The 18,723-nt window shown below is 33.5% G+C and overlaps 1 protein-coding gene across 1 annotated transcript; it reads left to right on the plus strand.

The window, feature by feature from the left end:
* The first annotated feature begins 14,789 nt into the window (after positions 1-14,789).
* On the plus strand, positions 14,790-15,606 carry LOC120168902. Its single transcript, XM_039177164.1, has one exon. It carries the CDS (start codon positions 14,893-14,895, stop codon positions 15,427-15,429), a length of 537 nt encoding a protein of 178 aa, XP_039033095.1. The 5' UTR covers positions 14,790-14,892; the 3' UTR covers positions 15,430-15,606.
* The last annotated feature ends 3,117 nt before the right edge of the window (positions 15,607-18,723 follow it).

The following is an 18,723-nucleotide window of genomic DNA, read 5'->3' on the forward strand; positions in this document are numbered from 1 at the left end:
CTAAGCGAATATTGCAAATAAATGATCGGTTAGATATGCTTGTGCCCATAAGTGCCGATTATTTCCCTTGTCAATCACCCATTGATTTTTTTCGTTGTTGAATTCTAAAACAATTGAACGACATTGAATATCAAATTCTTCGGTTGTTCACTAGGAAGCCATGTATTTTGAGAATGTTGCTGTAAATTTTGGGTCACCAATGTTAGCTTGTGCATTGCGAGAAAGATGCCAAGAACATAATTTGCGCTTAGCATAAGGGATAATATATTTGATAGCCCTCTGCATTGCCCTATCCCCATCGGTGACAACTGAAATAGGCGATTTATTCATCATGGTTTCTAAAATATTTTGTAGCACCCACTCGAAAGATTGAGACGACTCGTCAGCGATTATGGCAGTAACAAACACAATTGTGTTATGGTAATAATTGACACCGACAATAGACATAATTGGTCGACCATACAAATTATCTTTGTAAGTTATGTCGAACGCAATTACATCACCGAAGTATGTGTAATCTGATCTCAATGTAGAATCCAACCAAATAAGATTATGCAATGCCCCTGATTCGTCTACCGTGTATGTCATAAAAAACTCAGGATCATCATGTTTCTTATAATCAAAGTAAGCAATAAGTGCATTCACATCCCCATCGACGATTTCCTTTGCTTTACCTCTTTGAAGTGCATTGTAGAGGTCTTTATGTGTAAATCCAACATTTTGATAGCCCCCTGTCTGCTGCGTTAAATAGTTCATTACTTGTGATGTGCCAATACCGACCTCTTTCAATGTTGTTGCCTCATTGATATCAGCCTTACTTACAGCTCTATTAGAATGCATAAATGGTGTCATAGCAAGTGTGCACAATGCATGATTATGTTTCTGATAAGACTTACTTATAACCCAATGATCGTTTGTATTTGTTGCTGTAACTACGACTCTAGCCTTGCATCCCGTTCTTATGACTGGCGTATGAGCATGTTGACGATCAACAATATTGACTTTGATACTTGAAACCCTTCTTTGGAACAAAAAAAAATTCTTGTGTCTTCACATTCCCTTCCATGTCAAGCCGTGTTGTTCCCTGACGTGCATTAAACCTATGTTCCCGTGAGAATCCCTTGTAAAATTACCAAGCTTGATCACGTGAAGAGAAGAGCTGACCAACCAACCTGTCAGATTCATCAACATTATGTACTTCATGGCATTCCTCGGTTGGCTTAACATTGTCTGCATCAGTATGATCCATGGCAAAAATTTTGTTGTGGAAGTTCAGTGGTCCCAACAGGAGTTGATGGAGATGTAAGTAAAGGTTCATTGAACAACATATTTCAGTGGTGCTTTCAATAGGATATGGTATTGGTAGTGGTAGTTGAAGGGTGAGTACAACATTAAATTCGCAGGACATATTTAGGTATGTACAATAACTACAAAATTCAATAACTTTAAAGTAATAGGTAAATTTACAATGTAGGTGGTAAAAATAGACTTTTTAATGACAAAATTAGTAAACACAAAGATTTGTTTCTAACATTTTGTTCAGTATGGCTCCCAAACATAAAGTTTCCAAAAAAAAAGTGTCGATACATTTATTGTAAGTATCGATCCTCAAAACATCGAAGCCAATTATTATAAAGTAATAGGTAAAATATATCGGTTTACTGAGAGAATAGGTAAACAAATGTGTTTATACATTTTCTAAAAGTATCGACCCCAAAACCATTGAAACCAATCATTATAATGTAATAGGTAAATTAACAATGTAACCGGGTATAAATATACCGGTTAATTAGAAAATAGGTCAACATAATGTATCGATACTTTTTAAATTTGTGTCGACACTTTTTTGTCCATAATGAATGCTCAAACAAGGTGCAGGCATAAAGTATCGATGCCAAAAACATCGAACACGATAATTATAATGTAATAGGTTTCATGACAATGTAACGGGTATAAAAATATTGGTTTAATTATAAAATAGGTCAACATAATGTATCGACACTTTTTAAATTTGTGTCGATACTTTTTGTCCAGAATGAATGCCCAAAGCCCCAAACGAGGTGCACGCATAAAGTGTCGATACATTTTCTATAAGTATCGACCCCAAAAACATCGAAACCAATAATTATAATGTAATAGGTAAATTTACAATGTAACCGGTATAAATATATCAGTTTAATTATAAAAGCGATCAACATAATGTATCGACACTTTTTAAATTTGTGTCGATACTTTTTGTCCAGAATCAACGCCCAAACGAGCTGCACGCATAAAGTGTCGATACATTTGTAAAAAGTATCGACCCCAAAAACATCAAAACCGATAATTATAATGTAATATATAAATTTACAATGTAACCGGTATAAATATACCAGTTTAATTAGAAAATAGGTCAACATAATATATCGACACTTTTTAAATTTGTGTCGATACTTTATTAAATTACGCGTGTTTTTTCCCCTTCATTATTTATAGGTTATAATCGATACAAACCCCAAATCGAAAAACCCTAAACCTAAAGATAGAAGAGAACTTCCTTCCACTCCGATGAATACCAGCGTTCATAACAAAATCTGATCAGATCTTCAGGTAAATTTATCGATATTTTGTCATAAATTAGGGTTTGATTGATTTCCATATTGAACTCTTTTTTTCCTTAATGTGTTTGTGTTCCAATGTAACAACATCCATACCCAAATGACTCCAAAACGTCAGAAGTGCGATCCTTCTCAACCAAGCTCTTCTCAAATACAACCTTATTCTGAATAAATCAGGTCATTCGAAACTCTGAACTTTAGAACTGATAAGGAGAAAGAAAGATGACAGAGGAGTTTCAAAGTAAGAAAGATTCATCTCGAACGTCTCATTGACCTCGATTTCTTGTTCGATGATAAATATCATTTTAGTTTTAAATCCACATTTACGTCTTGGAGTTGGCTTGAATTTCTTAGTGTAGAACCAAAATATTACCCCAACCTAGTTAGAGTCTTCTACAATAATGCTTCCTTCGTGCATGAGCCTAATAAGACTAATATAATAGGAATTAATACCCATGTCATGGGGAATGATATATATATATATATATATATATATCTCCGGAGACTATTGCTTTGGGTATAGGTGTCGAGAATAAAGGAGATGATGATGAAAATGATTTAGATACCACAATAGAATGGGTTGATAGAATTAGCCCAATTCACCTATATGTAGAGTCGAGAGTGTTTCAAAAAATGCTCACTTGGTTTATTCGGCCTTCTGGGGGGAAATCTTCAATGATTCGAGACCGCGATTATTGGTGGTTAGCAAAGTATAGATCCAAAACGGCTCCAAACATTGCTAAATTGATATTTAAGAAAATTGTATATATGGTCACAAATGGAATATCAATTTCAGCTTCACTACCATATGGATGTGTCATCACCCATCTGTTGAATAAGAAAGAAGATGATTTTTCGCATGACTCCCTTGTTCGCTTAACCCAAAAAATTGACATGTTATTAATGACTAGAGTGGGATACGATTTTTTTGAAAAAGAAAGATTATGGAAGCGTGTCAAGGATGTCGGTTTAGAACAAGAGAATGAGCAAGTAGACCCCATTGGCCATGAAGACGACCAACCAATGGGAGACGCAATGATGGAAGACGCTCCAAGTGGAGAGGATGTCACACTTAAGATAGTGATGGAATACATGGTCAATTTTTGGGAGCATATTGATTCCCTTGTGAGCAAAATGCGAGCCTGTATTGCATCATTGCACGATGAAGTCTCCATCTTGCGTGACGGATTACGTCAACGACATCAAACGAGTTAGGAAACTAATGATTTATGTTTCTAAACATTTACATGTTGTAAAATGTATTTTGATTTTCTTTTAACAAATGTGGACAACCAAGCGCACAATGAAGATGAGATGAAGATGATGATCCAAACAAGTAAATCGTGTCTGCAACACCGCCGACAAGAAAACTTGTAATTTTTGATGTAAATGGTGTCCTTGCCTACTTCTCAAAAAATCCAAGAGGTTTTAATTTTGTTCATTTGTATCCATTATTTTAACATATAAGCGTACAACTTTAATCTCATTTTCTTCATGTTGTAGATGTTATCCTGAGAACAGAAGTACTTGAATTTATGCATTTTTGTTTACAAAATTTTACTGTTGCCATTTGGTCTTCCAATATGAGGTTAGAACTGTTAAACAATTGACTTACTATAGACAAAATCATTAATATACAATTAAATGTTAACATTCAAACTTGATTACAATATCAGGCATAACATCGACCGTGTACTTCAGAAACTACCTTTGATCTCTGACCAGTTTTTATTCATTTAGGTAAGATGAATGTCATTACACTTTGTTGACTTTTATTTGTCTATGATTCCTACATATTTATGTTCAACTGTTTATAAACATGATCAAGTAAATTGCAAAAAAGAAGATAATGTTACCTACTGTAAAGATCTCCAAGATGTTTGGAACGCGTATCCTGATTTTAACTACCTAAATATATTGTTGGTCGATGATTCAACATGAAAAATGATTTATAATCCGGTAAGTTACATTTATTCCATATCTTTTTCCAGTTAAACATGTTTTCATACATTGGCTGAATAACAATTTATGTTTTTATAAATAAATACAATTACATATGTCCACATCCCTTCGACGCACCCTATTCGGAGGACAATGCTCTAAGTATGACACACATTTATGTCTGCTTATGCGAATTTAGTTTCTTGTTAATAAAATTGCACCTGATTAGTTTGATAATTGAAATTATTTATTTATGTCCTCAGAAAAAAGCGGTAACATACGAGAGTATTTGAAAAATTTGTTGAAGGCGTCTAATGTTCCGGACTTCGTTAGAAATAACTCTTTTTCATTGAATTAATTTCGTTGTGGGTACATTATTTAAACATTGTTATGTATAAATTTGTTGTGTATGTATGTTTTGGTTTGATTATATTGTCTGTATATTTTTTTCGATTCACATAATACACATAATGTATTATTTTCAATTTAAAAATACTAAAACATATAACACAATAACTGTGTATTTTAATATTCCACGGTATAACATGTGACTTATACAGTAAATATTCCATTCGGATGGGCTGTGCATAACAATCTATCTATCTCCTATTCTCTTCCATGTGAGTACTTTATTCCAATGTCACAAGTGTGACAACCCCATCAACTCATAACTCAGCTTTGAACTAAATCAATATTGTCTTTTATCGGTTTGATGGTTCATAATGCATGTTACTTGAACAATATAAATCAATTATGCAATTTCCATGTTCAATTTAACACTGCATTTCATTTTTAATTAGAGTTTGAATTTCAATATAATTTTCGGCTTCACTATAAATATTAGCCCTAAACTGAAATTTCATCCATCCAAACAACAACTTACTCAATGGATGCATCAGGAGGTAACATCAAATTCTATTTCTAAGGTAACAACTTACCTTTTTCAAAACTTATTAACTTAGACAATTTGCATGTTATCATTGATTATTCCTAATTTCCATTGTTTTTTTCCAACTTTAAACGCGAGGGAAATCCCGACCATCGTAATTTTTGGTTAATAAGAAGGAAGATTGGATATCCGAAGAATGCATTCCGAATATTATCCATTTTAGCTAGCTCATTGAGATAAATTAACCTTAAATCGAAACTATCTTAGCAAAACATACTTGATGTAGAAGCAGCTGCAGATTTAAAATCTCAACGGTGATGCATTTGGTTTTCAAACAGTTAAAGCGTCAGAAACGGTTCGGACGTATGATCTGGGCGGTATACGGGAAATGCAATAAAGGGCAACAAAAAATCTTGATAATTGAGGGCTGCAACTTGTAATAATAATAAAAATAATTGAATGGAACACGTGTATAAACTATCGATACTTCGCTAAATTAACAAAGTAAACGGTCAAATTCTACCGGTATAATGATAATAGGCGTACATGACAAGCATCTCAGCTTGTCATTTACGACTATTTTCATTATACCGAAAAACTTTTATCCGTTTACATTGTTAATTGTACAGATACTTATGCTTTACGTGTGTATCTTCCATCATTTAACATTATTATTAAAAGATCTAGCGTTTAATTCTTGAGAATTTTTGGATGTATTTTGTTGTATTTCCCGTGTGATACCCAAATCATAAGTCTGAAATGCTTCCGATGCTTTAAATGTTTGAGAACCAAATGGGTCGCCTTCGAGATTTTAAATATGCATGTTCTTCTACATCAACTATGTTTCTCTCAGACGGTTTCAGTTTACGTTTCTCCTATCTTCATGAGCTGGATGAAATGGGTAATATTCAGATGGCATTATTAGCATATCCAGCCTACCTGCTTGTTACTCAAAATTATGATGGTCGGGATTTCCTTCGTGTTTCATTTAGGTTGATTGCTCTAAATATATCCATATTCGGATGGCATTCTTCGCCTATCCAATCTGCGTGCTTGTTACCAAATGGGCATTCATTAGCTTCCAAATCATTGTTGGTTGATTGGTCAGACTTTTATATCCATATTTACTTCTCTGTATACTAATACATTTGAGGATTGTTGAAATATCAATACTAATTATTAATGTATTTTATATCTGAGAGCAAATGTATCGAAACATATTATCAAAGTAAAAGGTAAAATATATTGGTTTAATGAGATAATATGTAAACATAAAGTGTCGATACATTTTTCAAAAGTATCGACCCCAAAAACATCAAAACCTATAATTATAATGTAATAGGTAAATTTACAATGTAACCGGTAGAAACATACCGGTTTAATTAGAAAACATGTCAACATAATGTATCGACACTTGTGGAATTTGTGTCGATACTTTTTGTTCAGAATGAATGCCCAAACGAGGTGCACACATAAAGTGTCGATACATTTTTCAAAAGCATTGACCCCAAAAACATCGAAACCGATAACTATAATGTAATATGTAAATTTACAATGTAACCGGTAGAAATATACCGGTTTAATTAGAAAATAGGTCAACACAATGTATCGACACTTTTTAAATTTGTGTCGATACTTTTTTCTAGAACGAATGCCTAATGAGGTGCACGCATAAAGTGTCGATACATTTAAAATTGTATCAATCCCAAAAATATCGAAACCGATAATTATAATGTAATAGGTAAATTTGCAATGTAACCGGTATAAATATACCAGTTTAATTAGAAAATAGGTCAACATATTGTATCGACACTTTTTAAATTTGTGTCGATACTTTTTTTCCAGAATGAATGCCCAACGAGGTGCACGCATAAAATGTCGATACATTTAAAATTGTATCGATCCCAAAAACATCGAAACCAATAATTATAATGTAATAGGTAAATTTGTAATGTAACCGGTATAAATATACCAGTTTGGTTAGAAAATAGGTCAATATAATGTATCGACACTTTTTAAGTTTGTGTCGATATTTTTTTTCCAGAATGAATAACCAACGAGGTGCACGCATAAAGTGTCGATACATTTAAAATTGTATCGAACCCGAAAACATCGAAACTGATAATTATAATGTAATAGGTAAATTTGCAATGTAATCGATATAAATATATCGGTTTAGTTAGAAAATAGGTCAAAATAATGTATCAACACTATTTAAATTGTGTCGATACTTTGTGTCCAGAATGAATGCCAAACGAGGTGCACACATAAAGTGTCGATACATTTATTAAAAGTATCGACCCCAAAAATATCGAAACCAATAATTATAGTATAATAGGTAAATTTACAATGTATCCAGTAGAAATATATTAGTCAATTAGAAAATATGTCAACATAATGTATCAACACGTTTTGATAATGCACAACCTATTACGTTACATAAGCGCTACCTAATATGTTATTATGCTTGATAATATTTCCAGTAATTAACAGGTTATGTTATCCTTGGTAACATTTTAGGTGTTTACCTAATATGTTGTAATAACAAATTAAGTAATTAATCTATTTTATTATATAAACGCTACATAATATGTTATTGTACTTGATAATATTTCCGGTTAAATGATATAACATAACATATTTTATTATATAAGAGCTACCTATTACATTATATAAGCACTACCTAATATGTTATTGTACTTAATAATATTTCCGGTTAAATGTCTATTTTATTATATAAGCGCTATCTATTACATTATGTAAGCGCTACCTAATATGTTATTGTACTTGATAATATTTCCGGTTAAATGATATAACATAACCGATCTACATTTTAATCGGTCACTTTTTAACCAGTCACGCCATTTTTTAACCGTCGCACAACAGAACTACCCCGAAGAATACCCTTTTTCACTCGAATAGTTTTTAAGGTAAATTATAAATTTGATGATTGAATTTTATTATTTATTATTTTATTCATTATATTTTTAAAAAAAAATTTAATTTTTTTTCGCTGAATTTAATACATTAAGTTTTTTGTCATTTAGCCGTTAAATAATTAACAATGTTAAAATAATCTGTTATATAGATGAAAATATATTTGTTTTTGTGATTTTTTTAAAAATTGTATCGTTTTTAATTATGTTAATTATTTAACGAAAGAGTGACCAAAATATGAGAGAAAATGACCAAAAAATATAGAGAAAAAAACTCAGTGACAAAAAATGCCTTATAATATACGATTTTAACCAACTTTTTTTGGATTTGCCAAAATGACCAACAAAATCGCAATGCGATCGCTAATTCACAACGCGATCTCAGGTATCGCAAATCAGTTTCCAGATTCGCAACGCGAACTTCGACTATCGCATTGCGATTTTCCAAATTCGTTGCGATAGTCCAAAATCGCAACGACTGGTGGTATTGCATTTGTTTCTTAAGAATTTTCTCTAAAAAGATAGTATTCGTGCGGACGTGTCGAAGACACGTATTACCACGACCACGACCACGACCACGACCACGACCACGACCACGACCACGACCCGAGACGAGACGAGACGAGACGGACGGCGGCGGCGGCGGCGCGCGAGAGTCCCCCTTGTTCTATATCACTCAACAAAGAAGTGTGAAAGCCAAGCCTTAAATACCATTCCGAATAGTGTTTCCAATACTATGTGGGATTAAGCATTACCAACACTTGTTCCCGACACTTGAATTTATCTTATGCGTTAATTATGGTGTTTCATGAGTATAATAGTTGTTATAATTTATTGATGCTTTGGTGATAAATAAATGTACAAATTTTTATTATGGTGTTTCATGAGTGCAACAGTAAAACAATAAGGTAAAATTCTATTATTGATTAAAGATTTAATTCATTAGTATTGGGAACAAGTGTTGGTAATGCTCAATCCCACATAGTATTGGAAACACTATTGGGAATGATATTTAAGGCTTGGCTTTCCCACTTCCTTGTTGAGTGATAGAGAACAAGGGGGACTCTCGCGTGCCGTCGCCGCCGCCGCCGTCCGTCTCGGGTCGGGTCGTGGTCGTGGTCGTGTTCGTGGTAATACGTGTCTTCGACACGTGCGTGCGAATACTATCTTTTTAGAGAAAATTCTTAAGAAACAAATGCAATACCACCAGTCGTTGCGATTTTGGACTATCGCAACGAATTTGGAGACTATCGCAACGAACTTGGAGACTATCGTAACGAACTTGGAGACTACCGCAACGAATTTGGAGACTATCGCAACGAATTTGGAGACTATCGCAACGAACTTGGAGACTATCGCAACGAACTTGGAGACTATCGCAACGAACTTGGAGACTATCGCAACGAACTTGGAGACTATCGCAACGAATTTGGAGACTATCGCAACGAACTTGGAGACTATCGCAACGAATTTGGAGATTATCGCAACGAATTTGGAGACTATCACAACGAACTTGGAGACTATCGCAACGAATTTGGAAAATCGCAATGCGAACTTGGACTATCGCAATGCGAATATGTAAATCGCAATGCGATAGTCGAAGTTCGCGTTGCGAATCTGGAAACTGATTTGCGATACCTGAGATCGCGTTGCAAATTAGCGATCGCATTGCGATTTTGTTGGTCATTTTGGCAAATCCAAAAAAAGTTGGTTAAAATCGTATATTATAAGGCATTTTTGGTCACTGAGGTTATTTTCTCAAAAATATAATGTATTAAGTTTAGTGAGAAAATTGAAAACTTTTAAAGTTTAATAATAAAAATATGAGAGAGAGTAAAGTTCATTAATAAAATTTGTAATTTACCTTAGGCTTTATATGTTTTATCTAAAAAGAAAAGTTTTTATATGCGATCAAATATAAGATTGATGGCTTTCGCTTAAATTTGATATATTTTCTCATTGAAATCAAAAAATATAATGTTTAGTTATTTTTATTTAATTAAGATATGGTAACTGAGAGTTAATTGCTATTAGACTTTGAATAGATTATTAATGTGACGGTGAATATATAAAATTAAAAATGATAAACTATATAAATGGTCACTAATATTTGAGTAAATTTTCGTTTTCCCCACTGAAGTTTCAAAAATAACAAATCAGAAATTGTTTATTGCTTTGCATGAGTTTGGTTTTATAGCTGAAAAAGACAATGCCGCTTGCAGATTTAAGGCCTGTGATCTTCATATAGAATATAGTCGGAGTTTGGACGCTACAATTACTGCAAAGCTTTCTCCTTCCCCTGAAGACTGTGTTGGTAAAAACGATAAATTTGATAAGTGCATCACTCAAAGGTGTATTGGAGATGAGACTCCTAACAAATTGAAACATCTCTTGCTGCTATAAATCTGCCTGTGACATCAGACAACATGTGTGGAAATAGAGCCATTTGTGGATTTTACGAATCCTCTCGAATCAAATTCCTACAGAGTATTATTTGATTATTTCTTTTATTGAAGTTTTTCTTTATAAATAATTATTAAACATTTTCAGGCCACTGGAATGATGCCACAACGAAAAACCAGTAACCGGAGATGCATCATTCAACTCAAAGGTTATGCATGTTCACAGCTTGTGTATAACCATTCCAGAAAGGCCTTCTACTGCAATCAAACTATATAAACACATCAGAGAAACAATCCCCCAAATCTATATTGTTTTTTTTTTCTTCAGATAACACCTGCAGTTTGCAACATTATCTTCAAATGTGACGAAGACTTCACAAAATCACATCATAGTTGTTGGACCAAGTAACTCTAGTTTATCAGAGTTATCCTAAAGGTATAATTTTCTCCCCTTATTACTAATTTAGCTCTTTTTAATAAGCTTAACTATCTATCACCGTATTCATCTAATTGAATAATTGTGCTCTCCTTTACTAATTATATCCAAATAATTGTGTTCGTTATAAGGGGAAACTAACCTTCATTTAGAGCACCGAAATCTGACTGGTGTGTCTTTGAAATGGAACATGGGTGAAAGATGCAGTCTCTGCATGTGCACGAATCTCTCCAGAATTGGAATTGAAGTGCACTCGGAATTTTATGTACTAAAAACTATCATACAACACGCAGTACCAAGCTACACATCTTTGCCCAAATGAAACTTATTACGAAAGGGACGAACAGTTAATGGAGCTTCAGATGACCGCTTGACGGACAACCATTTCTTATCAACCACGTGATAAGCCTGGAAATCTTCTTTACAATCACCCGACCAATAACGATCTGGAGCAAAGAGAAAATAGGCAACGTCGTCCGCGATCACCGGTGATGCCTTAGACCAGTAGCCAAATTCTGGATCGAGACATTCCCATGATCCACCATCAAGGAGGAAGGCATGAAGAGAATTATTGGGACGGAAGTGAACCAGCACTCGATGACGGGGAGAGTCCAAGAGGACAGGGTAAGATACGGATAGATCAACCAAATCATAAGGGGCCGGCAATTTATCCCAATGATTTCGATCTGTATCGAGAACCTCGGCAAAATGACCACCAGAACGTCCAGTTGACCCGAAGACGTAAATCCTTCATCGTGTAGCAATAACCGCCGGTGAATCCCGCGGGAACAACATCAAAGGACCTATCTTCCATCCACGATCAGGGCGTGCACAATCAAAGTAGAAAACACAGTTATGGAAGTGTATTTGGTGAAACTTTTATTTGGTAAATACCAAATTACAGCCGTCGGTTGCTCTGATGCATCAGATAAGATCTTCACAGGAGGCATTGACAACGATGTTAAGGTTTGGGACTTACGAAAAGGTGAAGTAACCATGACACTTGGTCATCAAGACATGATAACAGGTATGAGTTTGAGTCCTGATGGTTCCTACCTTCTCACCAATGGCATGGATTGCAAACTCTGCATGGGATATGCGCCCTTGTGCTCCACAGAATCTGTGTAAAGTTTTTCGAAGGCCACTAACACAATTTCGAAAAGAACTTGTTGAAATGTGGCTGGTCACCAGATGGAAGCAAGGTCACGGCCGGTAGTTCGGATAGGATGGTGTACATATGGGACACAACTTCTCAACGGTTCATGCAGTAGCGATAAACAGATTTATCTAGGGGAGATCTGAATTGTGCCATAACCGATTGTTAGTGATTGCAAGAGTAATCTTAGAGAGGTCTTATTGTCCTAAGTAGCCTTTGGAAAGTTGTATTTTCTCTCAGTAGTTTTGACTCTTGAGAACATATCTTTATTGATAATGCAATAGATTTTGTTCAAAATTCTCACGTTTAGCCATCTTCATTGATTACTTTTAGCTGTAAAATGGGAGCACCTTTTTTTTTCTCTCAAAATTTTTATTTTAATTTGAGAATGGAGTTCTAATTTTTATTGATTATAATTTTGAGAATCAATTAAATATCCGTACCAAATGTTGTACCCATATAAGCTGAGTAATATTCCAGTGCAGTTTGTTTGTTTTTAATAGATTTGTGATACAGAACGGGAAAATAATTAAAAATTTAAAATAAAACAAGACAACAATTTTTGTATAGACAATGGAATAAAAAGTTTCACATGTTTAATAAGTTGCCAACCCCTTTACCTATAGGCTATTATTTCGTAGAGTTAATTCTTCTACCCCTAAACATGTAGAGGACTTCACAAAACTCTCATCAATTAATCTTCGATTTTTCAGAAATATATTTGCCGATGAGTTAGTATTTGTTGTTTTTTGTTTCTTCAGTACATTTAGTTGTTTTTAAATTTGATAATTGAGTTGAGTAGTTTGTGAGTTGTTTAAATTTAACTCGGTCAGAACTCGATCAACGCTCAATTTAGATTGACTTGAAATCTTAACGAGTCGAGTCAAGCAAAATTCAACTCTACTCGATAAGTTTGCAAGCAACTCATTAATTTTTATAATTTTTTAGGATGTTATTTGTCTTATTTTTAAGATTGATTATGTATTGTTAAACCTTTTTTTTTTTCAAAAATGATTTTAATATGTTGGTTTGGTGTATTTGTGGATTCTTACTTTAATTATAATGAGTTAGTTTGGTGAATTTATAGACTATTAATTTGAAGTTTAAACTTTTGAACTGTTTCGCATGTTATTTTAATTTTTTTTTTAAATTTGCCTATTTATATTTATATTAAGCTTTATATAGTATTAATAGATTATGTATATATATTTTTTTTAAAAAAAGAAAAAAGTATAACGAGCTTAACAAGCAATAAGTTTTTTAACAAGTACGAACCGAGTAAAATTTTATCGAACTTAAGTTAAACATGAGTCGAACAATTTTTGAATTGAATCGAACTTACTCTACTTATGATTGACTCTCTTAATAAACACCCCTAATTATTCCTATACTTGTCATATTCCTTAATTATTTCCAGGTGGAATTTAAGGTCTTGTTTTTATAACTTTAACTGTGGCTTTTATTGTCGAATCTATGAAAAGTCATCATTATAAAAAATAATTACACAAGTAAAAGTTAAAATAATAAATAATGAGACACTTGACATCATTGGAATATTATTTAAGAATTTTTTTTTTCTATTACTAATAGTCAAAATCGGTAGAATAATGCAATGGGAAAAATTCATGGATTGCTATAGTGATCCACGAGGTCGTCGACTGCTCCGAACGATCAATATAGGTCGTCGACTGCTCCGAACGATCAATATAGGTCGTCATGTGCTCCGAACGACTTCTATAGGTTGCACAGTGCGTCTTCGGCTAAAAGTCTAATTACCGATATAGGTAATCGTTGTTACATAGGGAAATTTAAGTAATCGTCGTTCGGAGCACATGACGACTAACGTAGGTCGTTTTGAAGACATGGCGACCTATGTAAAATTGTAGCATTCATTCCATATGGGAAAATAATCCTTCAACTGCATTATCTGAGCAAAATTTTTTTACGTTGCATTATTCCACAAATTTTGCCATTACTAATTGTAATATTCTGCTCATTTTTATTTTATTAATAAAATTTTTCTTAGTCAACAACATATGTATTCTATAGATGTTGTTACTTAAACACGAATTCTTTAAAGAAAACAACATTTTATTTATTAATAAAGTCACTCGAATTCATTAAATTAAATGTTGAATATTGAAACTCAAACTTAAATTATACTTTAAACAAATCGAGATTTTCAACCTTATTTTTCAGACATGTTATATTTATTCAAATTCTTTCAAATTTTAAACAAACATTTAAGATTAGACGGATAACTCTTGAACGAAACTTAATAAAATATATATAAATGTGTAAGATCAAAACTAGCCGTTTACAAGCTTATACTTTATTAGTTGGCTCAACGGTCACATTTCCAGCTTGTCCACTTTAAAGATTCGAACGTTAGCTCCATACCCTATCGCTCTATATTACCCCTCTTCTCTTTCCCCTCCATCAAACACTGAAATCTCTCTCTAGAAAACAGAATTTCGAAACAGAAATTTTGTTTCCTTTTTTTAGCTTTTTATTCGAAAGCTTTCTCTCTCTTCAATGGGTCTCTCAGTTGAAAATTCAGTAACACAATCCCACACCCGAACCCACAAAACCTTCCTCATCACCAACTACATCCTCTTGGGAGCAGCCTCCGCTTGCATCTTCCTAACCCTCTCCCTCCGCCTACTCCCTTCCCTCTGCGGATTCTTCCTTATCCTCCTCCACGCCATCACCATCACCTCCGCCGTCTTGGGCTGTTCCATTGTCACTTCGGGGTCCAACAAGCGCTATGCGGCTCACATGGTGGCTATGGTGCTGACTTCGATATTCCAGGGCTCGGTCTCGGTGCTTATACTGACCCGAACTTCCGATTTCTTGGGGTATTTGAAGTCGTACGTGAGGGAAGAAGAAGGGGAGATGATATTGAAGTTGGCTGGGGGGTTATGCGTGGCTGTATTCTGCTTGGAATGGGTGGTGTTGGGGCTGGCTTTCGTGTTGAGATACTATGCTTTTGTGGGGAAGGACATGGGGTTGGCAATGGCGGCGGCCAATCGGCGTACCAGAGGAATGGGAAAGTTGCAGATGAGGATTTGAAGAACTGGCCTTGGCCTTTCCAAGTTTAATTATTTAACTGCAGCCATATATATATAAGCTTTTGTTAGCGGAGGGTTCTCCATACGATTTCATTTTATTGTATTGCTTGTTCATCACCAGTTTGAGATCAGATTGGTCATTCGTTTAATTATTAATTTATTGAGTGTTTGTTGATTTAGTAGTTAACTTTTTACTTTTAAAAAATCAAAGCAATTCTTGAGCATATCAAAGCAATTCTTCAGCATATCTTTTAAGAATTTATAGTAAAACTTCATAGTAAAGGGGCTGCAATTCAATAATTTTTAACATGAACTGAACCATAGCTTGGAGGGACTGGCTCTCCATAGCTCAATTGATTTGACACGAGCTCAAAAAAAATTGAACTATGTTAAAAATTACATCGTCCCTCACTGAACTATATTCTCTTTCCTATTTTCGTCACCCAACTTTTAATTTTTCTAATTTACTCACTAAACTTTACAAATTGAATCATTTTTGCTCACTCCCCTGTTATCTCTCTAACGTCGTTAACAAAAAGGCTAAGGATGCCACCACCGTCGACCACAGCAGATGGTGATAGTTCGGTCTCAAATTTCATGGGTGGCTTTACCTCGACACCGTGAGTCCGGATCCGACCTCCATTTTGTCAGAACTTGCTCTGAAGTCCACGATTTTAATATTGAAAGTGAGAAAATCGAAAAATTTTGATCTAGATTAATGAGATTTGGGATATTTTACGGTTAAATAACCACTAGATTCGGGCTCAAGGGATCGAGATGAACCAACTCATGAAATTTGGGATCGAATGGCGACCATCAATGACAGTGGACAGTGGACGAAATGAAAATGACGTGGTGGCGGAATTTCTTGTGCCATGTCATAACACCGTTAAATGGTTAACGACAGAGTGAGCAAAATGATTCAATTTGTAAAGTTCAGTAAGAGTAAGCAAATTAGAACAATTGAAAGTTGAGTGGGGAAAATAAGAGACAATATAGTTCGGTGAGGAATGATATAATTTACCCTAACACAAAAAATATTATTTTTTTAAAAAAAAACCCTAATTTTTTTCAAATATTAAAAAAACCCAAACTTTTAAAACATTTATTTTAATCCCTTTACCACCGTCGACCACTAACAACACAATCAATCGACCGAATACCCAAAGACGTGTGATCGACCAACCACCCACGACGAAAACTCACATACTTTCTCAATCGATCGAACACCAAATCTCTCTAAATCTATAAATTCCTAAACAAAATCTTTCAAAACCCTAAAATAAAATCTTTCATTTACACCATTTTTGGGTGTTCGATCGGTTGTGAAAGTATGGGGGTTTTGGTTGTGGGTGGTTGGTCGGTCACACGTCATTGGGTGTTCGACCAATTAACAACGTTGGTGGCGGCCAGCAGTGGCAACGAGATTAAAATTAACGTTTTAAAAGTTTTGAGTTTTTTTTAAGATTTGAAAAAAATTAAGCTTTTTTTAAAAAAAACATTTTTTTATTTTTTAATGTAAATAAAAATTCTCAAAATTACCAGAACGTGAGACATGTCACTTAAAGGAGGTTTTTAACGGCGGTTAACGTCCGGACACCTAAAATGGTAAAGGAAAAAAATTTAGACACCAATTTTTAACGAAAAATTTTTTAGGCACTAAAACGTTTTTCGAGGCATAGTTTGAGACTTATTTTTGTATTAAGCCAAAACCTTATATTTTATTTTTTAAAAAAAAGGTAAAGTGCACAAATGGTCCCCGATTATAGAGTATTGTTTTGTTAAACTACTTGATCATTAAAAGTTACAAAATGATTCTTTGACTATGGGATGTTGCTTTGTTGAGTCCTCCAACTATTAAAAGTTACAAATTGGTGATTGTCTGAGCTAGATGTAAGCTTGTTAACTGAGATATGATAAAATCTAATCCCAAAATCGTTTGAGTTGTATTTTGTGAATAGATTCTCCATTTATATTATACCATCGAGCCAGTGCTTAAAAGCAACATCGGTACCAATAGACATTATAAAATATGATTGATCAAATCTCAATCAACATGTTAACGTTCAATTCATACTATTTTCAATTTTTTAAAGGAAAATGATGAGTTTTGAACATATGAATAGTTGAATGCCCATTTTATAACTTTTAATAGTCGGGGGACTCAATAAAATAACATCATGAGGGACCATTTTGTAACTTTTAATAGTCGAGAGACTAAACAAAGCATTACCCTATAATTAGGGGACCATTTGTATACTTTACCCTTTTTAATAAATAACATAAAATATTAATATTATTCATAATTTAATTTAAAAAATTAATTTTTTCATATATTATTTTTCGAGTCGGGTATCAAGTAGTTTACTTTGACTGATTAAGAATTTGAATCGAGTCTAGTCGAATTAAATGCTGGTCGAACTATAATCGAATCGAACTCGAGTAACTTGTGATATATCTCTAAGGAGGGATACTTGTTGGATCATGCTTTTATTCGTTAGCAAATTGTCATTGGTGTGTTGATCTGCAACCTGGATTGCTTTGATGGCTTACTCTTTTAGTCAATAACTGACCATGTTGGGCTCTTGAGCTTAGACCATAGCTTGCTTTAGTATTCATGGCAAAAGTATTGCATAAGTCCCTATACTATACTTCAAATTGCATTTTGGTTATTTTACTAGAAAATTAATTAATTAATCCGTATACATTTTATATTGAGCAAACTTGTTCATCAATTAAATTTTATACAATTAAAAGATTAAATAAGATATTAATCATTAATTTAATACGGTACGTTACTATCCTTACAATAATTAATAGTATCTAATAATATAATGATCATTTTATAATTACATAAAGATTATAAAATTTATTTTATAACCTTTTAAAGGTTAAATAACTAGAAAACGATTTCAGCTTTACTTAATTATTTAAGAATATAATAAATGAAATATATCAGTGTAAATTATGATATATAGAATTTTAAACAATTTTTGATAAATTATGATAAAAATTTTGATTGATTTAAAATTTGACTATGGTTTAATTTAATTTGATAAAAAATACCCATTCGAGTATATCATCTGAACTCAGAACAATTTAAATATAAAGTGATTAAATTAAACAGACCTAAACCTGAAATAATCCAACCCTAAAATATCCAAATTTTTTAAAGCCAAAACAAGCCCAGCCTAAAATCAACTCAAGCTCAAGTTTGGATAGAACAAACTAACATTGAATTTGATCAAGTTGATAGATTACTTCGGTTTCATTACTAATGGATTATAAACATTTA

Source organism: Hibiscus syriacus, unplaced genomic scaffold, assembly GCF_006381635.1.
Source record: "Hibiscus syriacus cultivar Baekdansim isolate YM2019G1 unplaced genomic scaffold, ASM638163v2 tig00111741_pilon, whole genome shotgun sequence".
Taxonomy (NCBI): Eukaryota; Viridiplantae; Streptophyta; class Magnoliopsida; order Malvales; family Malvaceae; genus Hibiscus; species Hibiscus syriacus.